The sequence below is a fragment of the Geotrypetes seraphini genome, chromosome 14 (assembly GCF_902459505.1).
Source record: "Geotrypetes seraphini chromosome 14, aGeoSer1.1, whole genome shotgun sequence".
In the NCBI taxonomy this organism is placed as follows: Eukaryota; Metazoa; Chordata; class Amphibia; order Gymnophiona; family Dermophiidae; genus Geotrypetes; species Geotrypetes seraphini.
The window spans coordinates 33014196-33037796 of NC_047097.1; the positions used below are offsets into that span (position 1 = coordinate 33014196).

Consider the following 23601-nt stretch of genomic DNA (forward strand, 5'->3'; position numbering starts at 1 on the left):
GCGGGTCAGAAGCAGGCCGACATGCAAGGCAGGCAGCTAATTCCTCCCGGTAGCCTCTCTCCCTGCTGTTTGCGGCTGCCTGGGGGAGTGAAGAGTCAGTGGCACATCCGGATTGTGAGCAGCCCTACCTTTGGTCCCATCCCGGGGTCCCGTCCCAGATGCCGTGGGGGCCTTCCCTCTTGCCAAATCGCTATAGGCTCTGCCAGTTTCAATCCCACCCCTCAAAATCAGGAAGTAACTTCAGAAGGGGGCAGGAATGAAACCGGCAGAGCCTTTAGCAATTTGGCAAGAGGGAAGGCCCCTGTGGTGTCTGGGTTCGTTAATTCCAGTTGGCTTAGTGGGACTCAGATGGGACCAAAGGCAGGCTGCTCACAATCCGGATTCGTCATTCCCCCTCCTCCCGGCGGCTGGCAAACAGCATGGATGACTGCTGTGGACCATCGAGAGGAGACAGCTGCCTGCCCCTGACCCATGACTCCATTCCCCACAGCCTTGTAGGCTTAAATTTGGATATTTTTAAAACTATGGTAATAGACTCAAATATAAACTGAGATCCCCATGTATGGGCCATTTTTTTGGCCCCAAAATCTCAGTTTATATTCAAGTATATACGGTATGTCTGTTACTGCCTGCCTGAGATTTATTAGTTGATATTTGAAGAGAAGAAATTGTTTGTGTAGATTTTAGTTTGTTTCTTATTTTATATGTGTTTTTATTGATGTAAAACATTTAGTTTTTTGTAAAGAGTATAAAAAAAAAGTTTTAAATAAATAAATAAAACAACGTGGGTACTGAACAGGTGAATAAGAGATTAAGAATCAAAAGATGCCTGAAAAGATGGGCTCTGAGCCTGGATCTGACTAGGACCAAAGAAGAAGCAAGACAAACTGACTCAGGAAGTCTATTCCAGGTGTACAGCAAAGCAAGATGAAAGGGACCGAGTCAGGAGTTGGCGGTGGAAAAGGTATTCAATAAACGTAAGGCTTCTAACACTTTACTGTAATACTTTGTTTAGTTGCAACGAAAGGAAAACTTCTTAAATCCTTTCCTGTCCTGCTGCTCTGGAATCATCTGCTTTGCTTTTTTCAGAGCTGCACCTGCAAAGGCAAATAACTGCACAAGATAGTCAATGGAAGAATTTACTTTTTAATTAAGATACAATTCATTACAAAATTACCCCTCCCTTTCTCCTTCTGCAAAACCTTTAAACATATCTGAGAAGGCAGCAAGCAGGAGAAACGCATGGAAGCTAAGTGCTGAGTTGACGTCCCTTCTTTAATAACACCTGGAATCTGCGGCATGGACGGGTGGAAGGAGACTGTATACAAGGGGAGGGAGTGTGAACAAGCACACTCTCACTCTACACCCAGTGCCTGAAGAACTGCATGAAGAGGGCGCTTTCATTCCCTTCGGAGACAATCTGCACCTGCAGGCAAGAGAAGCAAATAAAAGGCAAATCTTTAGAGAGGAAAACCAGTCTGGGGACTCTCATTGTCCCTGCCCTGCAGGAGGATTACTATAATGACAGAGCATCAGAGCCCCTAGCGGTTTACTGAATGCCGATGGAGAAGGCAACAGCCCAGCTGAGAGAGTCAAGCTTACCTATTGTATTCTCATCATTACAGTATGGCAAACATTTATAAAAGGTCAAGAAAATGCATGCAAAAGAAGCCAGGTGTTCACCAAACTGCTCTAGCATGAATACAGAGGCTACCACAGTCCTGCTCTTGCAATATACCAAAATACAGTGTTTCTGACCTCCAAGGTGATATGTGGACCCTTTCGCCCTCATATTCTAACAGGGTGCCTACAGTCTAGCAAAATTTGTGCACATATATTTATAGATTACCAGCACATATGCATGTCTGCTTTGCTTGCAGTGGTATTTGTGTACTTTGTGTAAATGTAAGGGAATTGATGGGATCCATCTTAGAAGTCAGCACCCAAGAAAAAGATCTGTCTGTTATTGTAGACACTACACTAAAATCTTTTTACTGATGTGTAGCTGTGCAAAAAAAGCAAAGAGGATGCTAGAAATGATTAAGACTGTGAATAATATGTTAGAAGGATAAATGTCATAAGACCAGCCATACTGGGTCAGACTAATGTTCCATCTAAAATTTCCTCCTATTTCTTTTAAAAGTATTTCCATGTGTTGGAGCTCAAAGAGGTATTTTTCTTCAATTTCCATGTAAATGTATTGTTAAAATGAGTGACAGAACGTATGTTTTTTTGGACCCAGAACATTTAAAGAATTTTTTAGAGGCAAAGCAACCTCCAGTTCCTATAGCTGTATCCACCCCCTCTGATTGTGATGTTAATCTCGCTTTGGAAAAATGATTCCTAAATGGTTCTGAAAAGAGAAAAAAAAAATTCCTGTTTTTAAATTGTTGTTTTCTTCTCCTCCAAGATTTCTGTAATCTTGTATCCTCTCTATCTATTTCTTTTTTCTTTAAATTGAGGTAAACAGAGTTACACTTCTGTTTATTGTATTGCCTTAATCAATTGCTACTGGTATTTTTCTAGTGTAATCCATTTTCTTTATCAAGTGTAAACATTTTTCAGCAGGGGCTGGGACAGGATGGGAAAATGATTTCCTGCGGGGACGGGGACAAATTTGTCCCTGTGTCATTTTCTTTCTCTCTACCCCTCTGAGTCCAACATTTTGCTCACTTTCTTTCCTCTTTCCCTCCCTCCCTCTCTTTCTTCCCATCTACATTTCTCATCTCGCATTTGTTCAAGTAACTTGTGTAGCATCATGGCAAGATTGATGTGTATAGTTAAGGTGACCAAACGTCCCGTTTTGAACAGGACAGTCCCGTTTTCGGATCCCCTGTCCCGTTGTCCCCACACACAGCTTCGGGATGCCAAAATGTCCTGTTTTCAGGGACAGCGTCCCGAAGCTGTGCACGGGGACAACGGGACAGGCGATCGCTTCCTGTCCCTCCTCTGCCGCACCAAAAAAAAAAAAAAAAGCCTCCCTCCAGGCCCGATTTAAACTCCCCCCCCAGTCCACCGCCGCTGCTCCTCTGCTGCCACTACTTGCACCCGGAAGCCTTCCCGACGTCAATTCTGACGTCGGAGAGGACGTTCCGGGCCAGCCAATCGCTGTCCCAGTCTAGGCTCATTATTCATTGAAGGCATTGGCAATGCCTGTGATGTCAGCATGAAGCCTCTGTTAGTGAACTGCCTGCCATATCTGCATACAAATAAACGAAGTGCAGTGGAGAGTGGCCTAGAAAAGACTGCAGTGGGCTGAGAATCAGGGAAGACAGGGTTCAAATCCCACTTAGTGTTCCCATTTCCAGGCTCTTGATAAATATGTAAAAACAAACCAACCTTCAGTCCCTATACAGATATACTCTAGCCCCCTTACCTGTGTGTTTGGACAGTACTTCATGCGTGAGATGACCTCAGTGGCCACATTCAGTGCTGCCTTGCGCTCCTTAGCGTTGGCCTTGCGACCTGCGGAGAAACAACCATTAGTAGTCATAAAGTCACATTGCATCTGACATAAATGATGAAGACTTTATAAGCCAAGTGAAGAAAAGCTGATGTGTAGACTTGCCAGCTACTAAGAGTATGAAGCAGAACTACCCAGCAGTGAGAAAGAGGAGGCCTAGCTGAGGGAGGACAGCAGTAGAGAGTGACACAATAACCATCACTGTGGTAACACCACAATTACCACAGTAATGAGAAAAGTTTACAAAAATTGCCTGGTATTATCGCAGTAGCCATAGACCATTCCAGGGTTCTGCTGTGGGAACAGGACCAATGGTCCATCAAACCCAGTAGCCTGTTCTCATGGTGACCAATCCAGGTCCCTAGTACCAGGCCAAAACCCAAGGAGTAGCAACATTCCAAGCAGTGGCTTCCCCCATGTCTCTCTCAATAACATATTATGGACTTTTCCTTCAGGAAATTGTCCAAACCTTTCTTAAAACCAGCTATGCTATCCACTCTTACCACAATCTCTGGCAACGCGTTCCAGAGCTTAACTATTCTCCGAGTGAAAAAAAATTTCCTCCTATTGGTTTTAAAAGTATTTCCCTGTAACTTCATTGAGTGTCTCCTAGTCTTTGTAATTTTTGACGGAGTGAAAAATCGATCCAATTGTACCCGTTCTACTCCACTCAGGATTTTGTAGACTTCAATCATATGTACCTGCTCTACTCCACTCAGGATTTTGTAGACTTCAATCATATCTCCAACTGTCTCTTTTCCAAGCTGAAGAGCCCTAACCTTTTTAGTCTTTTCTCATACAAGAGGAGCTCCATCCCCTTTTTAATCTTGGAACTGATACTGCAATAACCCGCAGTAATAGGGACAGGCTGGCCCTCCCTAGACCTACTTTAGCAACCCTGGTAGTCTAGTGGCCTCTTCAGGGGCAGGAAAGATCCCCACCTTTCCTGCCCCCTGCTGCCGGTGTAGCCTTTTTTCCATGCTTATTCAAAATGGTGGCCAAGACTTCATGCAGGAGTCTCACAAGATTCGTAGAAATGTCACAAGGATGCATGAAGTCTTGGCAACCATTTTGAAAAGGCATGGAAAGGAGGCTACACCAGCAGCAAGGAGCAGGAAAGAGTGGGGAACTTTTTTGCCCCTGAAGAAGTCACTAAACCACCAGGGAAGGTAGTAGAACAATGGGAAGGAAGAAAGGAAGGATTGTTGGATATGGGGAGGCAGTGAGAGATACTACAAGGAGGGGGAGTGATGCTGCATGGCATGGGAAGATGTTGGATCTAGGGTACAAGGAAGATGAGTATAGAGAGATTATACAGTGGGAGAGAGGGAGAAGTGTTAGACATGGCAGTGCAGGGGACAGAGGGAGAAATACCTTATGGGGGAGGGGCAAAGAGGGACAAATGTTGGTTATGGCAGTGGAGAGAACACAGGGAGAAATTACAGATTCTGCCAGTCGCAGTTTTAATTCTAAAGCAAAGCTGTGGCTTGGCTGTAGAATTAAAACCATGGCCCGGCAGAGAGACAGTAAGGGAGGGAGAGAAGAAAAAAGCAAAACTTTCAGCAGGAAGGTTGGAATGAAGGAAGGAGGGGGAGAGAGGGGGAAACATTGATGAGGTGGGGAGACACTGCAAGGCGGAGGGAAGAAGAGATGGAGAGATGTTAGACCATGGCACAAGATGGGGGGAGGAGGGAAGAGAGAGAGAGAGAGAGATAGAAACATAGAATATGACAGCAGATAAGGGCCAATCATGAACCCTTCCACCCTCGAGAAACTATCCTCTATCATACCTCTGTAGTGACCCCACATGTTTGTCCCATCGTCTCTTGAAGTTGAGCGTGCTACTAGCCTCGACTACCTGACGTGGAAGACCATTCCATCTATCAATCACCCTCTCGGTAAAGAAGTATTTCCTGGTATCTCCATGAAATCTTCCTCCCCTAAGTTTTAGCAGATGTCCTCTTGTCATCGTGGGACCTGTAAGAGTGAAGATTTCCTCCTCCTCCTCGATGCGGCCCGTTATGTACTTGAAAGTTTCTATCATGTCCCCCCTTTCTCTGCGCTCCTCGAGCGAGTATAAGTGCAGACTGCTCAGACGATCTTCATATGAAAGATCTTTAAGTCCTGAGACCATCCTTGTGGCCATTCTCTGAACTGACTCAATTCTCTTCACATCCTTTTGGTAATGCGGCCTCCAAAACTGGACACAGTACTCCAGGTGCGGTCTCACCATGGATCTGTATAATGGCATTATAACTTCGGGTTTTCGGCTGATAAAGCTTCTGATGCAGCCAAGCATTTGTCTAGCCTTTGTTGAGGCTTTCTCCACTTGATTTGCATCCTTCATGTCTTCACGGATGATTACTCCCAAGTTCCTTTCTACTTCAGTTTTTGTTAAGTTTTCTCCATTTAGGGTGTATGTAGTGAAAGGATTCCTGCTGCCAAGATGCATCACCTTACATTTTTTGGCATTAAAGTTTAGTTGCCAAGTACTGGACCATTGTTCTAGCAAAAGTAGGTCCTGTTCCATAGTGTTTTACGCGATAGCGCTGTTAGGTTCAGTTGCCCTGCCCACAACATTGCACAGTTTTGCTCATTAAACTTTTGGAGTCGGATGACGGCGGCGACCTCGGGAGACCCTTGAGAAAGCGCTATTTATGTGCGAAACATGTCGGGTCTGGCTCCCCTGGTTTGGCTGAGATAAGTATCATCTCAAACTTTGGATTAGTTTCTATAAACACAATTGAATGATAAAGAATGATAAAGAATTGTAACATAATTCGTTAAATGTTTACATTAATTATAAAACTAACATATTCGTATTGAAACTGGAAAAGACAGCCAATGATGAAGCACCACACTATGCTTCCCGCGATCTAAAAGTATTTTTTGCAGTGGAGTGGTGGGGCTGAGGCGTCCTTTCTAATACCATATTCGACAACATCATTTATGCAACATCCAGACCACTTATAAAGATTGGGGATCTATTGACATTTATTTGACATTTATTTGGCTGGATATAAATTAATTTAATAAGTGGCCTTTATTGTAGTTGCTTTAAATGTCCGGCAGTCACGTCCGCAACTGCCTTCAGCTCTCACCTCCTCCAGCACCGGACACGCATAAGCTGCACTGCTTCCAATGGCTATCTTACGTTCTGGAGCGTTGCCCGCCTCACTGCTGTAACCTCACACAAGCGCTTTCCTGCATCTGTACGTGATTGTGAGGTGGAGTAGAGAGGACAATCGTGTACAGATGCAGGAAAGCACTTGTGTGAGGTTACAGCAGTGAAGTGGGCAACGTTCCAGAACGTGACCGCCGGACACTTAAGGCAAAAATTTTCCACTGTAATCTGGTACCTGGGACATTAGATCATCTACTTTATTATTGTCCCTATATTAAGATATTTTGGAATTCAATTTGGTCTCAAGTGAACTCATTATTGGAAAATCATGTTGCACTTTCTTACGATACAGTGTTATTTGGCATGATGATGAGAAAAAAGAGTCAAATCTCATCATATAACAATAAGCTTTTATTAGTTATGACACGGGTTGCCATCCAACATATAACCAATAATTGGAAAAATCACAAAAACCTTAGTTACACATTTTGGTGGAATTCATTATGCCATATATTTAAAATGGAACGAGCAATAGCAGTACAAAGAGGGACATATACAAATTTTATAAAAATATGGGGGCCATTGGCAACATATTGTGGTGATCAGTCATCGATTCTTCTCTTTTCCTTTTCTTTTTAGCACACTAAGGGGGGGAGGGTGTTGGGAATAATTTTACATAATATGTTATAATATGCTATATAATATGTGTGTTTATTCCTATTGGAAATGTGATAAAGGATGGGTGGTTGGGAGGGTTAATGTATCACTAGTGTTTTATGTGGTAGAGATTAATGTGCTATTGTGGAATAACTTGTATAATATATTAGTTTGTGCACTTGCTGTTCAATTTGAAAATGAATAAAGAATTAAAAAAAAAAAAAGTTTTCCATAAAGAATCATTCTTTATAATACCAAGGGCCTCAAAATAGTATCTGGCAGGCCGAATGTGGCCCCTGGGCTGCGAGTTTGAGACCACTGATCTAAAGCTAGAGAGATCCTGAGAAACAGACAACAAATCCCAGCAGAGCCTGCACTGAAATTTCTGCACACAGTTTAGAGCCCATGCAGCAGCTATCACCTGAACTCAAAGTGGAGATTCTATTAAACTCTGCTACCTTAGTAGGAAAAAGGGAAAGGGTCTTATATACCACCTTTTTGTGGCTTTGGTATTCACAGCAGCGCGTATTGGAAGATTCAGTGACTTGTTCAGGGTCACAAGGAGCAGCACTGGGATTTGATCTCACAACTTCTAGGTACAAAGGCAGCAGCTCTACCAGTGAGCCACACCTATAAGACAGTGGGGCTTCATTCATGTTTAAGCTGGGGCCATTTTGTATTCAAGCAGCTACATAACTTCCCATGTGGGGGCCATGACACTGGTGATCAGTGTGTGTCAATGACATCCTTCCCCACCAGCCCACCTTCAACTTTCATTGAGTATTCCCCCAGTTGTGAGCATTTCTAAATGCATTCTCTTTTACCTACTGAGAAATGCCTTCTCCTTCAAGCATGAGGCTCCTCCCCACATCCACTTTCCCCCTTTCTGTCCTGAGCCTGGGTAGAGAGACAGAGGAGCAGAAGAAAACCCCAAAAAGACAATGGTGGCGACTGAAGATTACTGATATAAGGAGTTGGATTTTTCTCTGGCATTTGGGAGTTATAGCACCAGAGACTTTGTTAAAAGATCTCAGTTAAGTAAACAGTTGAGAACAAGGATTTTCACACTTTAATACATGCATTCTTTGAATCCAGGTTGGACTATTGCAATATTGTTTATGCCAGTTTATCAAAATTTAATTTAAGATGGCTACAAACTCTACAGAATGCGGCATTGAAGCTATTAGGGCATAAAAGTAAATTTGATCAGGTTACTCACCTCTTTTTACAATATCATTGGTTACCAGTCATTTATAGAATTAGATTTAAGATACTTTATTTGTATTGACACATAAAGCATGACATACTTTCGAACCTTGTTATCTGCAATCCTTGACTATTCCATATACTCCAAATCGTACATTAAGATCTTTTCAGGACAACAGACTAGTCCTTCTATCGATGTATACAATGAAATGGGAATCAATGCGTAATAAGGAGAAATTAGGTTCTTACCTGCTAATTTACTTTCTTTTAGCTTCTCCAGACCAGTAGAGGTTAACTTTACGAATGGGTATATATCTAATCATGACCAGCAGGTGGAGACTGAAAACAAAACTTTGGGACAGTATATCCTAGCCCCTCCTCTCTATTTCCCTCAGTCTGCCGAATAGCCAAGCAGAACCAAGAACTGGAAAACAACAGAGAGAAAAAACAATACTCCGAAAGGAGTAACAAATAACAAACCCAAAATGCTGTTGGAAAATGCAGAGGAGAAATTCCCGAAGGAAGAATGTCCCCACAGCTCGCCAGCTAAGCCAGCCGAGCCACAGCCGCTGTTCTTCAATTCTCCCCGGCCCTAGAAAAATACTAGAACCCGCAGCAAAAACCAAAAACTGCCCGCGCAACAGCCCCAACAACAACAACAACAGACAGGGTGGGGACCTCTACTGGTCTGGAGAAGCTAAAAGAAAGTAAATTAGCAGGTAAGAACCTAATTTCTCCTTCTTTAGCACTCTCCAGACCAGTAGAGGTTAACTTTACGAATGGGACGTACCAAAGCAGTCCCTCTCACGGGCGGGACCCCCGAAGGGCCGATACCAGTACACGTTCACCGAACACCGCGTTCCGACGCGCCTGCACATCAACCCGATAATGACGAACAAAGGAATGCAAGGAGGACCAAACCGCAGCCTTACAAATATCCACAGGAGGCACGAGCGACGACTCAGCCCAAGAAGCCGCCTGACCCCGAGTGGAATGAGCCTTGAGAAACTCCGGAACAGGCTGCTGTTTCAGAAGATAAGCGGAAGCAATCGTCTCCTTGATCCAGCGCGCAATAGTAGCCTTAGAAGCGCCAGCTCCCCGACGAGGACCCGCCAGGAGGACAAAGAGATGATCGGACTTCCGGAATTCCTGGGTCCGCTGCACATAAGAGCGAAGGACCCGACCGACATCCAACTTGCGCAGCTGCCGTTGCTCAGAAGAGCCCTCCCGACCACCCAAGACTGGGAGAACCACCGATTGATTGACATGAAAAGGAGAAACAACCTTAGGCAGAAAGGAAGGAACAGGCCGCAAGACGACCCGCTCCCTAGACAACTCCAAGAAGGGAGCCCTACAAGAGAAAGCCTGCAGCTCAGAAACACGCCTAGCAGAAGTAATGGCCACCAAAAAGACCGCCTTCAAAGTAAGGTCCTTCAAAGAACAGCCGTCCAAAGGCTCGAAAGGCGGACGCACCAAAACAGAGAGAACCAGATTAAGATCCCAAGAGGGAACCGAGGGCCGTAGGGGAGGCCTAAGCAACTTGGCCGCCCGCAAAAACCGAATCACATCAGGAAGAGCCGATAAACGCTGACCTGACACTAACCCTCGAAAAGCCGACAGGGCCGCAAGATGAACCCGGAGAGAAGACCAAGCCAGGCCTCTATCCAGGCCATCCTGCAAGAACTCCAGAATGTTAGGCAGAGAAGCGCGAAAAGAGGTCACTCCCCGCGCCCGACACCATTCCTCAAATAGACGCCAAACCCGCACATAAGCCCGAGAGGTAGAAAGCCTCCGGGACCCCAACAGTGTAGAGATCACCTTGTCTGAATATCCCTTCTTGCGAAGGCGACCCCTTTCAAGAGCCACGCCGTAAGACAGAAGGGAGACGGGTCGAACATGGGAATGGGACCCTGCATCAGAAGGTCGCCCGAGAGAGGCAGAGGAAGAGGATCCGCAACCAGGTGCCTCACCAGATCCGCATACCACGGACGGCGAGGCCAATCCGGCGCCACCAGCACCACCAAACCTGGATGGTAAACAATGCGAAGAAGCACTCTGCCCACCAGCGGCCAAGGAGGGAACACATACAACAGCCCCTCCGTTGGCCACTGCTGGACCAGAGCATCCAGACCCTCGGCCAGACCGTCCCTGCGACGACTGAAGAAGCGGGGCACTTTGGCGTTGCCACCCGTGGCCATCAGGTCCATCAGGGGCTGCCCCCAAGCCTGCACTATCAACTGAAACGCCTCGGCGCCGAGACACCACTCTCCTGGATCTAGGAAGTGACGACTGAGGAAGTCTGCCTGAACATTTTCTACTCCGGCTATATGAGAGGCCGAGAGGTCCAGCAGATGGGATTCTGCCCAAACCATGAGCAGAGCCGCCTCCTGTGCCACCTGAGTGCTCTTGGTGCCCCCCTGACGATTGACATAAGCCACCGCCGTGGCATTGTCCGACAGTACTCTGACCGACTTGCCCAGCAACAGGGAGTGGAAAGCCAACAGCGCCAGACGGACCGCTCTGGTCTCCAACACGTTGATCGACCAGGTGGCCTCCTCCGCGGACCAGGTGCCCTGAGCTGAGTGACCCAAACACTGAGCCCCCCAACCCAGGAGACTCGCATCCATCAGGAGCACCGTCCACTGCGGGAGATCCAGACCCACCCCCTGAACTAGGTGAGGGGTCTGGAGCCACCAACGCAGACTGCAGCGCGCCAAGCCTCGCAGGGGAACCGGAACATCCATCCCGTGCCTCTGGGGAGACCACCTCCGGAGCAGAGCATACTGGAGAGGACGCATGTGGGCCCGCGCCCACCTCACCACGTCCAGGGACGCCGCCATCGACCCCAAGACCTGGAGGAAATCTCGCGCCCGAGGACACCGGGACGCCAAAAGCAGGCGAATCTGAGATTGCAATTTGCTCACCCGGCCCTCTGGGAGGAAGACCTTCCCCAAGGAGGTGTCGAACAGCACCCCTAGGTACTCCAGACGCTGAGCCGGGACCAACCGACTCTTGGAAAGGTTGACCACCCAGCCCAGCGACCGGAGAAACTCCACCACCCGAGCAGTAACCCGGGAGCTTTCCTGCAACGACTTTGCCCGAATTAACCAGTCGTCCAGGTAGGGGTGTACCAGGATGCCCTCCGACCGCAAGGCTGCCGCGACGACCACCATCACCTTGGTGAACGTTCGAGGAGCCGTGGCCAGCCCAAAAGGGAGCGCACAGAACTGATAGTGCCGACCCAAGATCGCAAAGCGCAGGAAACGCTGATGAGAGGCCCGAATGGGAACATGCAAGTAGGCCTCCGTCAGATCGAGAGAAGTGAGAAACTCCCCCGGCTGAACCGCCAGAATGACCGACCGCAGAGTTTCCATACGGAAAGAGGGAATCTTGAGAGCCCTGTTGACCCCTTTCAAATCGAGGATGGGCCGAAAGGTCCCCTCCTTTTTGGGCACCACAAAGTAAATGGAGTACCTGCCCGTGCCCCACTCCGGAGGGGGCACAGGTACAACTGCCCTGAGATCTAGCAAGCGCTGAAGGGTCTGGCGAAACGCCTGCGTCTTCACAGGAGTCTGACATGGAGAAGCGAGGAAAAAATCCGGCAGAGAGCGGGCGAACTCCAGGGCATAACCGTCCCGCACCACCTCCAGGACCCACTGATCGGACGTGATCTCGGCCCATTTGGGGAAAAATTCGCGCAGCCGGGCCCCCACCGGAACCAAAGGGGGCGCCGGCAAGGCGTCATTGTGCAGGACGGGAAGCGGGGGAACCGGCGGAGGGATTCCCTGCCCCCCGACGGGCCCCCCGAAAGGGCTGCATGCGCTGGAAGAACCGACCCCGGGAAAATCCCGGAGACTGGAAAGAAGCAGCCCCACGCCCAGGGCGATACTTGCGAAAATCCCGCAAACGCCCCCGGGCCGCACCCCCCCGAGACGCCGGGCGGGCACGGTCCTCCGGCAGACGGGGAACTTTCGAGTCCGACAGAGTCTGAATCAACTTATCCAAATCCTCTCCAAACAAAAACGACCCCCGAAAGGGAAATTTAGTAAGCTTAGCTTTGGACGCAGCATCCGCCGCCCAAGCGCGCAGCCACAACACACGCCTTGCGGCCACGCCAAAAGCCATAGACTTAGCCGAGATCCGCACCAAGTCATATAGAGCATCTGAGAGGAAAGAGGCCGCCATCTCAATCTTCGCTACCTCCTGATCCACCAGAGACCAGTCGTCAGACTCTCGATCCAAGACCCGCTCCGCCCACCGAAACACAGCGCGAGCGACCAGTCCCCCACAAATAGCCGCCTGGACCCCAAAGGCAGAGACCTGAAAATTTTGCTTAAGGATGCTCTCCAATTTGCGCTCCTCAGGGTCCCGCAAGGCAGAACCGCCCTCAACAGGCACGGTATGCCGCTTGGAAATTGCCGAGACCACCGCATCCACGACCGGCGAAGCTAACGTAGCCCGATCCCTTTTAGGAATGGGATACAGGCGAGCCATGCTGCGCGCCAGCCGAAACGGCGTCTCCGGCGTTTTCCACTGCTCCAGAATAATATCCCGAATATCCTGATGCATAGGAAAAGAGCGGGAAACGGAACGGATCCCCCGCAACAGGGGGTCCCCCACACGCGGAGTCTCCGGCGGCGCGTCCTCAAAACGCAAGACCGAAGAAACCTGCTGAATAAGGTCAGGCAGCTCATCTTTCTGAAAAAGACGCACCACGGACGCCTCGTCACTGGAGAACGGGAAATCCGACAACCCGCCGCCAGCTTCCGTCCCCTCCAGAGAGTCCTGGAACTCCTCAGAAGGGTCCAGGTCCTCCTCCAGACCGACCCGTTCCTCTGACCACAAATTCTCATCCCACGACACCCGCGGACGCTTGGACAAGGGAGGCGGCGGAGGGGACGTCACGCCAGACGAAAGAGGCAAAGCCGCAGGGAGCGCGGAGGAAAACCCACCCCCCGAAACCCCCTGGGCGCAACCGGGACCCCCAGCCGCCTGAAAATAGGCTCTGCATAAAGAAAAGAAAAATTCAGGAGAAAACCCCCCCGAGGGTCCCAAGGGACTCCCTGCCACAGCAGGGGACCCAGCAGAACCTTGCCCCTGCATAGTCAAAACAGGGGGAAGGTCACCTGAGGTGGAAGACAAAATGGAGGGGCCAGACAGAGAAGATGGCGGTTTTCCCGCCAAAAAAGCTCCCTCCATAGCCTGAAGCGGCTGAGAAACCTGAATAGTCTCAGCCGCTAAAGCAGGCAAGCCGGCATCAGCTGTCAAAAAATCAGCTGAGAGGGAATCCTCTAAAACCCGACCGTCGGCGGTTTGGGGATTCCCTCCGTGGGCGGACGGAAAAGACCGGGCTTCCCCACCGTTCCCTGCCGACTCGCGAGGCACCATCGGCGGGGAGCTCTGGGCGCCTGCAGCCGCTGCCGACGGAGCTCCTCCACCGCACCGGCCTGAACACCGCTTGCACAGGCCGGCCGCGAGTGCCTCGCGTCTGGAGCACAATGAGCACTTTTTCCCTTTAGAAGTGCTCATTGCTCCATACGCGACCTAGCTGCAAAAAAGTGCCGGTTAGTTGAAAAAATACAGTAAAATACAGGTTTCTTAAAGGGATACAACCCTCCAGACCAGCACTACCTCAGGATTTTTTTTTTTTTTTTTTTTACAGAACAGACTCCACAGGCTCTCAAAGCAATATGCCTTGCTTGATTTAGGGGGCAAGGGATACTGCTGAGGCTCCTCTAAAAAAATATGGGGAGGTGGAGGAAGTGGGGGGAGGGACCCCGCTCGTGACCCGCCGGGTTTGACACCCCCGAGGTCGGACGAACCCCCAAACAGAGTCCGCCCAAGCTCCGTCCGGCTAAAAACAGGGACAATAAACCCCCTAAACAAATTCCAACAGCCCTACCAAGGGAGATGGGTACAGATCACTCAACACCTGCTGGAGACTGAAAGAAGACTGAGGGAAATAGAGAGGAGGGGCTAGGATATACTGTCCCAAAGTTTTGTTTTCAGTCTCCACCTGCTGGTCATGATTAGATATATACCCATTCGTAAAGTTAACCTCTACTGGTCTGGAGAGTGCTAAAGAAGGCATTCTTCTTTTTAGCGCCTAGTCAATGGAATCAGCTTCCGCAAGCTGTTCGTACTGAATTGAATCATACGACACATTTTTTCCAAGAGACTTTTGGCATTGATTCTATTCCAAATGAACATATTCATTGATTCAAGGGATTCACAGGCAATTCTGACCCAATGATTTTTTTTTTCTTTGAGAGAATGGATTATGATTGTATCTTAGATATGAATGAGTTTAGGTCTTTCCTTTACATTATGGAGTTCCTTTTTAGTTTTATTTTGCATTTCTATGTGTATTTTGCTTTTAATTGTTATTTTGTATTTTTATGTAATATCAAATTTTAATAACATACACATAAACATTAAAAACCACCACCTTGTAGTTGTATTGCCTTACTGAGAGAGTAGAAAAAGGAGATAGTGAACAGGCCTTGAGAGTAGTTTTTAGCGCACAAGGTTGGTCCATGATTTATTTGGAAATCAAGAAAGCCTCAGTGTGTATGCTGGTACCAGAAAATGCTTATAAAAGAGTTACATAATGGGACTATACTCCTGTTCAGTTGGAGTGCATATTTCCTCAGTGTCTGATATGTGTTAGTGGGGTGAAGCTGAGAAAGGTACCTTCCTACATGTTAAGGGATCCTGTACTTTAATACAACACTTTAGGGGGGGGGGTGATGGTCTCTAAAATGTTGAGATACTCTTTTGTTCCATCACTCCTCATTTGCTTATTGGGACTCACAAAGCTGGTGGTACAATTTACCAGAAGAAAGTTAAGCGCCTGGGCTTAGCAACTGCTAAATGTATTATTGCTAAATTTTGGAAGCAAGCTGTTTCTCTGCCACTGAATGCCTGGAAATCTCATTTTCGATTGCTAGTGGATATGGAGAGACTTGCCCCTTTGCGACACCAGGACTCACTTTATCTATTCACTATCTGGGACACTATTTTGAGTTGGTTAGACCAAGTGACACCCAATGGTCTTATGGAATTGTTCTTAGGTGTGTGTGTGTGTGGGGGGGGGGAGTTATGTCCTGTTCTTCAGGACCAATGGAACAGGACGTTTTGTTAGGCTATTTTATGTAGGTTGGAGAGTAGTTGGAGTAGTTGGAGAGATAGTTGGTATATCAAAATCAATAAAACTTGAAACTAGTTAAAATATAAAATGTATGAGGGGAGGGGAGTACATTTAAAATTGCTGTACTTATGCATAGTTATGAGAGCACATTCCACCTTTGGTATGTTTTATGGGAGTGTGTTTTTTGTGCTTGTTAATAAAGTTTTCATTAAAAAAAAAAGAAAAAGTAGACAGTGTGCTTAATCAACCTCCCAGAGGATTCTGGTCCCTACTCTGATCCCAACAAATAAATATAGTTTATGTGCAGGTCCAGGTACATGCTAGGGAACTGCTTCAGTGTAACGAAGATGAGTGTTCCAACGAAGAGCAAAACCTACTACTTTCATGATGAATGGGAAATGGACTACACTCTTCCCTCCATATTTAAGGGAGTTAGGGGCAGAGCTGGCCTGCGAATTTGGAAAATTCATGAATAACTTTTGGGCCGGCTCTGACCCATCCCCACCTCCCTCCTGTGTCCCCGGACCTTACCTTTCTCTGACTCCATTTCTACCATGATGTACTTCTAAAACACTTCCATGTTAATGTAATTTTGAAAGTTTTTTGTAATATCGCTGTCTGTATACAGTCTCTTCCTCTGTAAACCGCTCTGAACTGTTTGTGGTATTGTGGTATATAAAAATAAAGTTATTATTATTATAGACAAGCAAAAACCTTGGCTACACAGCGAAGTTCCAAACACATATAGAACAGAAACAGTTCATTACATGTGCTGCCGCATACTCAGTGTAGCCCATTCTTGGATGTTTCTCACCTTTCCAGACGAAGAGTTGCCTATTTTTCCCATTGTCCAGCACAAAACAGTCATCACTGATCAGCAGCTCCTTGCCGAAGGGGCTGACGTCGCTCACCTTGGTCAGATTCATTTTACCAGAGGCATCAGAAACCTACGGGAGTGGAAGAGAAAGTAAACAGTTTGAGCTCAGTAGGGAAAGATTTATCTAATGTGTACAGCTAGATGTACTGCAGAAGAGGAGCACATATATCACTAGATACTGTATATGTAGGGGTAAATTCCAGATCCGTGCATAAACGAATTAGTCGATTAGGTGCTGGCAATCAATTTTTGGAGTTAAGAAGTACTTAATTTGGAGCTATGCATGAATCTCCCCTACATCCTATTCTATAGCATGCGTGCAACTCCAAAGGGGGCGTAGCCAGAGGAGGACATGGACAGGTCAGGGGTGTCCCCAGAAATTAAAGGCAAGGTACCTGCAGTTGCAGACCTAACTACCAATCTTCGTGTGCCAGCATTTATATCTGCTTTTGATAGGCTTAAGTGCACCATGTGCCTGGAACAAACTGCCTGAGTCATTACATCAACCTCTGTCCATGGCAGTATTGAGATCCTGGCTAAAGACCCACTTATTCGATGCTGCTTTTAACTCCTAACCCCAATTCACTTGCAAGCACCCATGCCTGAGAAACTCCCTACTTGTCCTGTTATCTGATGACTAGATTGTAAGCTCTTCTGAACAGGAACTATCTTGGATGTTCTAAAGTACAGCACTGCGCTCTTCTAGCAGCAGTATAGAAATAATAAGTAGTAGTAGATGTAAGTGATCACGCCCAAAGTCAGGCACCCCGGAGAGCATATCTGAAGACTTCAGAGCCCTGGGTGAGAAGCTGAGGAGGATGGATGCGCAGGTGGTCTTCTCGATCCTCCCAGTAAGGGGCAAGGGCAGTGCCAGGGAGGATCGCATATAGAGGGTAAATGACTGGCTGCAGGGATGGTGCAAGGAGATGAACTTTGGGTTCTTGCACCATGGAGAGGCATTGCAAGGACTACAGGGACCAGACGGGTTACATCTGACCAGAAGAGGAATGTCCTTGGATACCGTCTAGCCCGCCTACTACACAGGGCTTTAAACTAGGTAAGTTGGGGGAGGGTACGAGCACAAACAACCTACCTGGCGAGCTAAGCTGCCAATACTTTTTTGAGACTAAGGTAAGTAAACACCGATCTGGGTCAGGGGAGAGTATACACACTTTCTAGTCTGGGGTTGGCTCACATTATAATTCTGGGTCACATTGTAATTCTGGGTCTAAGGGGAGTACACATTGTAATTCTGGGTCTAGGGGGAGTATACATTGTAATTCTGGGTCTAGGGGGAGTACACATTGTAATTCTGGATCCAGCGAGAGAACACACATTGCAAATTGTACTAAAGGAGTTCAAGTAGCCCAAGCGGGAATACCCCCACAGGGTACACACATTTCCGAGTCTGGGATAGGAACACACTGTAGTTCTGGGTCTGGGGAGTCCGGGATAGGTGCACGTTGTAACTCTGGGTCTAGGGAAAGTACAAAACATGTGAATAATGCTAAAGATGTCCAGGTAGCTCAAGCGGGAACATCCCCACTGAGACATAACAAACATACAACATGGAGGGCTATGTACGTAAACGCCCACAGTCTGGGAAACAAGATCCTGGAATTAGAAACAGAAATGAGGAATGCTGACCTGGATGTGGTGGCGATATCTGAGACCTGGCTCACGGATTCCCACGGGTGGGACATGGTCATACCAGGTTACAACTTGCTTCGCCGGGACAGGGAGGGCAAAATGGGAGGAGGTGTAGCATTATATGCTAAAGATGACATTAAGGTCACCAGAATCACAGATGTCCACCACACTGGGGAATCCCTTTGGGTAAATTTGGCCAGAGGGAAAGACAAATGCCTGTATCTTGGCATAATATACAGACCCCCAAAACAACAGGATGACCTAGATATGGAATTAATCGGAAGAGAATATCACCTTGCGTGGGGACACAGTATTGTTAGGTGACTTTAACATGCCTGATGTGGATTGGGACACGCTTTCCTCTGCTTCCGGCAGCAGCAGGAGGCTATTAAACTCTATGAAGGGAGCAAGACTCAGGCAACTGGTGTTGGAACCAACAAGGGATCAGGCAATACTGGACCTGATACTTACCAATGGAGAAAGTATCACAGAGGTCTCGGTGGGCGACACATTGGCCTCCAGTGACCACAACATGGTATGGTTCAATCTCAGGAAAAGTTTCACTAAATCTACCACACTGACCAAGGTCCTCAAATTCAAGGACACAAACTTCAAAGAAATGGGAGACTTCGTTCACCAGGCGCTACAAAGCCAAGCAGAAACCGATAACGTGGAAGAAATGTGGTCGACTTTGAAAGCCACCATACAAGAAGCAACAAACCGCTATGTTAAATCAGTAAGTAAACGGCGAAGGAACAATAAGGCACAGTGGTTCTCTGCGGAGATTTCGGACCTCATCAAGGAGAAGAAAAAAGCATTCATCTCTTACAAATAATCAGGGAAACAGGACTCTAGGGAAGTCTATCTGGCCAAGTCAAAAGCCGTCAAAACAGCAGTTAGGGAGGCCAAATTCCGCATGGAGGAGTCTCTAGCGAAGAACATCCAGAAAGGAGATAAATCCTTCTTCAGGTATATCAGTGACAGAAATAAGAACTCAGGCGGGATAGTACGTCTTAGGAAACCAGACGGAGACTATGTAGAAGCGGACTCGGAAAAAGCCCAACTGTTAAATGAATACTTCTGCTCAGTCTTCACCCGCGAGACGCCAGGACTCGGTCCTCAGCTACAGACAAGGGTTGACGCAGATGACCCATTTAGTAATATCGAGTTTACACCCAGCGGTGTCTACTGCGAGCTGTCAAAGCTTAAGGTTAACAAGGCAATGGGGCCTGACAACCTACACCCCAGGGTGCTCAGGGAGTTTTGTGATGTCTTGGCGGAACCGCTATCCGCGCTCTTCAATCTCTCCCTTAGTACGGGTAACGTCCCGTTGGACTGGAAGACGGCTAACGTCATTCCACTCCACAAGAAAGGCTCCAAGATGGAGACAGCAAACTACAGACCGGTGAGTCTCACATCAATAGTGTGCAAACTAATGGAAACTCTAATCAAACGCCAATTGGATACGATCCTGAATGAGGAGAATCTACGGGATCCCCGTCAACATGGATTTACTAAGGGGAGATCCTGCCAATCCAACCTGATCAGCTTCTTTGACTGGGTGACGAGGAAGCTGGATGTTGGAGAGTCCCTGGACATCGTATACCTGGACTTCAGTAAAGCATTCGATAGCGTACCACACCGCAGGTTGCTGAGCAAGATGAGTTCTATAGGATTGGGCGACACATTGACGAAATGGGTTGGGAACTGGCTTAGAGGTAGGCTTCAGAGGGTAGTGGTGAACGGCACCCCCTCCGAAATGACGGAGGTAATCAGTGGAGTGCTGCAGGGCTCGGTCCTGGGCCCGATCCTATTCAACATCTTTATAAGAGACTTGGCAGAAGGGCTGCGAGGTAAAATAACATTATTCGCCGATGACGCCAAACTAAGCAATGTAGTGGGCAAAAGCACAACAGACATAAATTCAATGTCCGACAACATGATGCACAACCTACTCCTACTGGAGCGCTGGTCTAGGTCCTGGCAACTCAGCTTCAATGCCAAAAAATGCAAAGTCATGCACCTGGGCAGCCAAAATCCATGCAAGACTTACACCCTTAATGGTGAGATCCTAACAAGAACTGAAGCAGAACGAGACTTAGGGGTGATCGTCAGTGAGAACATGAAGACTGCCAATCAAGTGGAGCAAGCTTCATCCAAGGCAAGGCAAATCATAGGTTGCATACGCAGGAGTTTCATCAGACGTAAGCCTGAAGTCATTATGCCATTGTATAGATCCATGGTGAAGCCCCACCTGGAATACTGTGTGCAATTCTGGAGGCCGCATTACCGTAAGGATGTGCTGAGACTGGAGTCAGTCCAGAGAATGGCCACCCAGATGGTCTCGGGACTCAAGGATCTCCCGTACGAGGAACGGCTGGATAAGTTGCAGCTGTACTCACTCGAGGAACGCAGAGAGAGGGGTGACATGATCGAGACATTCAAGTATCTCACGGGCTGCATCGAGGTGGAAGAAGATATCTTCTTTTTCAAGGGTCCCGCGGCAACAAGAGGGCATCTGTGGAAAATCAGGGGCAGGAAACTGCACGGGGACACCAGGAAATTCTTTTTCACTGAAAGGGTGGTTGATCACTGGAATAGTCTTCCACTTCAGGTTATTGAGGCCAGCAGCGTGCCTGATTTTAAGGCCAAATGGGATAGACAAGTGGGATCTATTCACAGAGAAAGGTAGGGGAGGGTCATTGGGGTGGGCAGAGCTAGATGGGCCGTGGCCCTTATCTGCCATCTATTTCTATGTTTCTATGTTTCTATGAGAAGCTCGCAGATCACCCTTTACAGAAACCTGTCTTAGCGCAGATCCTAATTATACCTAATTTTACAGGACTGGTAGGTGTGTGCTATCCTTTGAGTCATTTAATTACTGGTGTATTTTAAGATATGTTGTTAAATTTCAGTTTAGCTGTGATGTATTTTATTTTATGCAGTTTATATTTATTATAATTTTCTGGTCTATTTTATTTATTTTCATGTTTTATGAGTAATTTTATTTGGTAGGATTATCATGTAAGCATTTTATATTTTGTTTTGAGACTTTGTTGGATTCCTAATGCAGGATGATTAGCTGAAACATGGTCCGTGTCAGGTCCATTTTCTTGTGCTATTATTTTACACGTGTGTCTTTTGAATGTGTTTTACCAGCTTGGATGTCTGGTCGTCTTTGCTCCTTGTTGTTCTGGATTGTGTGGGCAGAGTTTGTCTCCTTTTTTTGTATTTGGTGCCTAATTTTAGACACTACTGAATCTGGCCCATAAGAGTATAGCCAGCAAATATGATCCAGAACAGCAATAAATAGATGACGTCAGGGTGACACTATTCCATGCCCATTTGGCTTACTATCTATAGACATTCAAAGGCTCTGCATTCACTAATGCATCCAGCAAGGCCACAAGATCTCTTGGACACTTCTCACCTTAAAACCCAAGGGTCTGACTTTCAGGATGGATTTTACTAGTACATGTTTGATGGGTTATTGTTTTGATTGTATTTACTATGTTAGAAATGTGAGTGTGTTAAGGGGCGTAGCTAGAACCTGATTTTTTGGGGGGCCAAGCATTTTATCTGTCTCCCTCCTCCTGCTACATCCCTCCCCCCCCATCATACCTTGGCTGGTGGGGATGCTCAAGTCAGCAGCTGAAAACATTCTCTGCTGGGAGTCCAGGGCTGTATTGTCTGTGGATCAAGGAGGCAAACTGACCACTCTGGCCTCTGACACCAGCACTTTTTCAAATGCTCAGTTCAATTGCATGAACTAAACATGCGTGGAAATGCCAGAGCACCCCACTGGCTTCCTGCTGCTCAGGCAAGGAATCCAACAGCAAATTTCTTTGGTTGGTGGGGCTTGAGAGTCCCCACCAGGCACACCTTCGGTGCTACAATTTTGGAGGGAGCCTGAGGCCCCCCCTCCCAAGGCTATGCCACAGGTGTGTTTTGTTCTTTGTATATGTTATAGTTATAAGCTGACCTGAAAGGAAATATTTGTTTTTAGGTTTACTGAATGTATTGCAGAGCATTCCTGCAATTCTCCTTCCCCATGGGAGAGGTCATAGAACCATCAATGATCTTCAGTTTCCTCCATAATGAAACAGCAACAATATGCAAATGAGCGCAGTGACTCTGGGATGCAACTGCTGTCCTATACGTGGAATAAGTCCTGTTCCTGTTGTACTAAGTATGACAGTTAAATCTTACAAAGGAGCAAAGAAATATGGAAAAGTTGGAGGAATGCTATAAATTGAGGGGTGGGGAAGGAAGGAGGTGGTAATAGAGAAGTACTGTAACCTAGAAGGGCAGGGGAGATGTTTATGTTTATTAAAATCTTTATATACCGCATAACAGCCAAAAAGGATCCAAGGGGTTTACAATATATATTTCACATCTATTAAGAAAAGAACTCCATTCAAAAATAGAAAAGGAAAGAATAAAAGCAAGAATTAAAAAAAAAAAATTCATAAAATTCTATAAATCAAAATATCATAAGAACATAAGCAATGCCTCTGCTGGGTCAGACCTGAGGTCCATCATGCCCAGCAGTCGGCTCACGCGGCGGTCCAGGACCTGTGCAGTAAACCTCTATCTATACCCTTCTATCCCCTTTTCCAGCAGGAAATTGTCCAATCCTTTCTTAAACCCAAGTACTATACTCTGCCTATAACGTCCTCTGGAAGTGCATTCCAGGTATCCACCACACATTGGGTAAAGAAGAACTTCCTAGCATTAGTTTTGAATCTGTCCCCTTTCAACTTGAAGTAAAGGCTGCTTTGTTTACCTCATTGGAATAACTACAAGACGGCATTGTATCTTCCAAAACAGACAATATTTGTTTATTGTTAGTATAAAAACTATAAGTATTACAGCAGCAAAGGCATATCATAAAAAATGTATTGTCAGTTCAAAATATGCAATGGAGAGAAGAATTTGCACCCATATGCTTAGCAGGGGGCTAGCAGTTCCCCGTAGCATAAGTAAGTGAATCTCTCTGGCTCTACCTAAAATACACGTGATTTTTATACAGAGAAATTCTTCCTTTGTTCCAAAAAAGTCCATCCCCGAATTCTGGTTATGTAATTCCCTATTGGTACATAAAATAATGTATGGCTAACTCCTCCCCTCCGTCCATGCCTCTCTCACCTCCATCCCCCTCCCCAGTAAAAGGGGGGGCCTTGCAGAAACAGAGAACTCTTGGTGAACTTTCTTCTTTCAGCACTGAGACATGTAGCTGCTAATTAGTGGTTTTACAATCCTGTGCATATTCGGGATGGTGTCCTTGTAAGATGAAAAGTTGGCAAAGGTGACCTTTCAACAATCCAGCTGTTTGGTTCCCATAACATGGTTCAGAGACAGGGAGCAAATGTTTTGGTACCAAGTTCTCTCATCTCGTTACACCCACATGAGCAGGGCTCCTTGCTCATTATAAAAGTTTTATAGCTTTCTAGGGTACCTGGCATATGAAGTCA

At 46.8% G+C, this 23601-nt stretch overlaps 1 protein-coding gene across 1 annotated transcript in view; it reads right to left on the bottom strand.

Annotated features, from left to right (window-relative positions):
- Positions 1-1125: 1125 nt before the first annotated feature.
- The window catches only part of CAPG (capping actin protein, gelsolin like), an 81241-nt gene continuing 58765 nt past the window's right edge, over positions 1126-23601 (bottom strand). The window contains exons 8-10 of the mRNA XM_033920992.1: positions 16415-16547; positions 3377-3465; positions 1126-1426 (exon numbers count right to left, since the gene is read on the bottom strand). Coding sequence (XP_033776883.1) covers positions 1361-1426; positions 3377-3465; positions 16415-16547 — 288 coding nt within the window. The 3' untranslated portion in view covers positions 1126-1360. The remainder of the gene's footprint in view (positions 1427-3376; positions 3466-16414; positions 16548-23601) is intronic.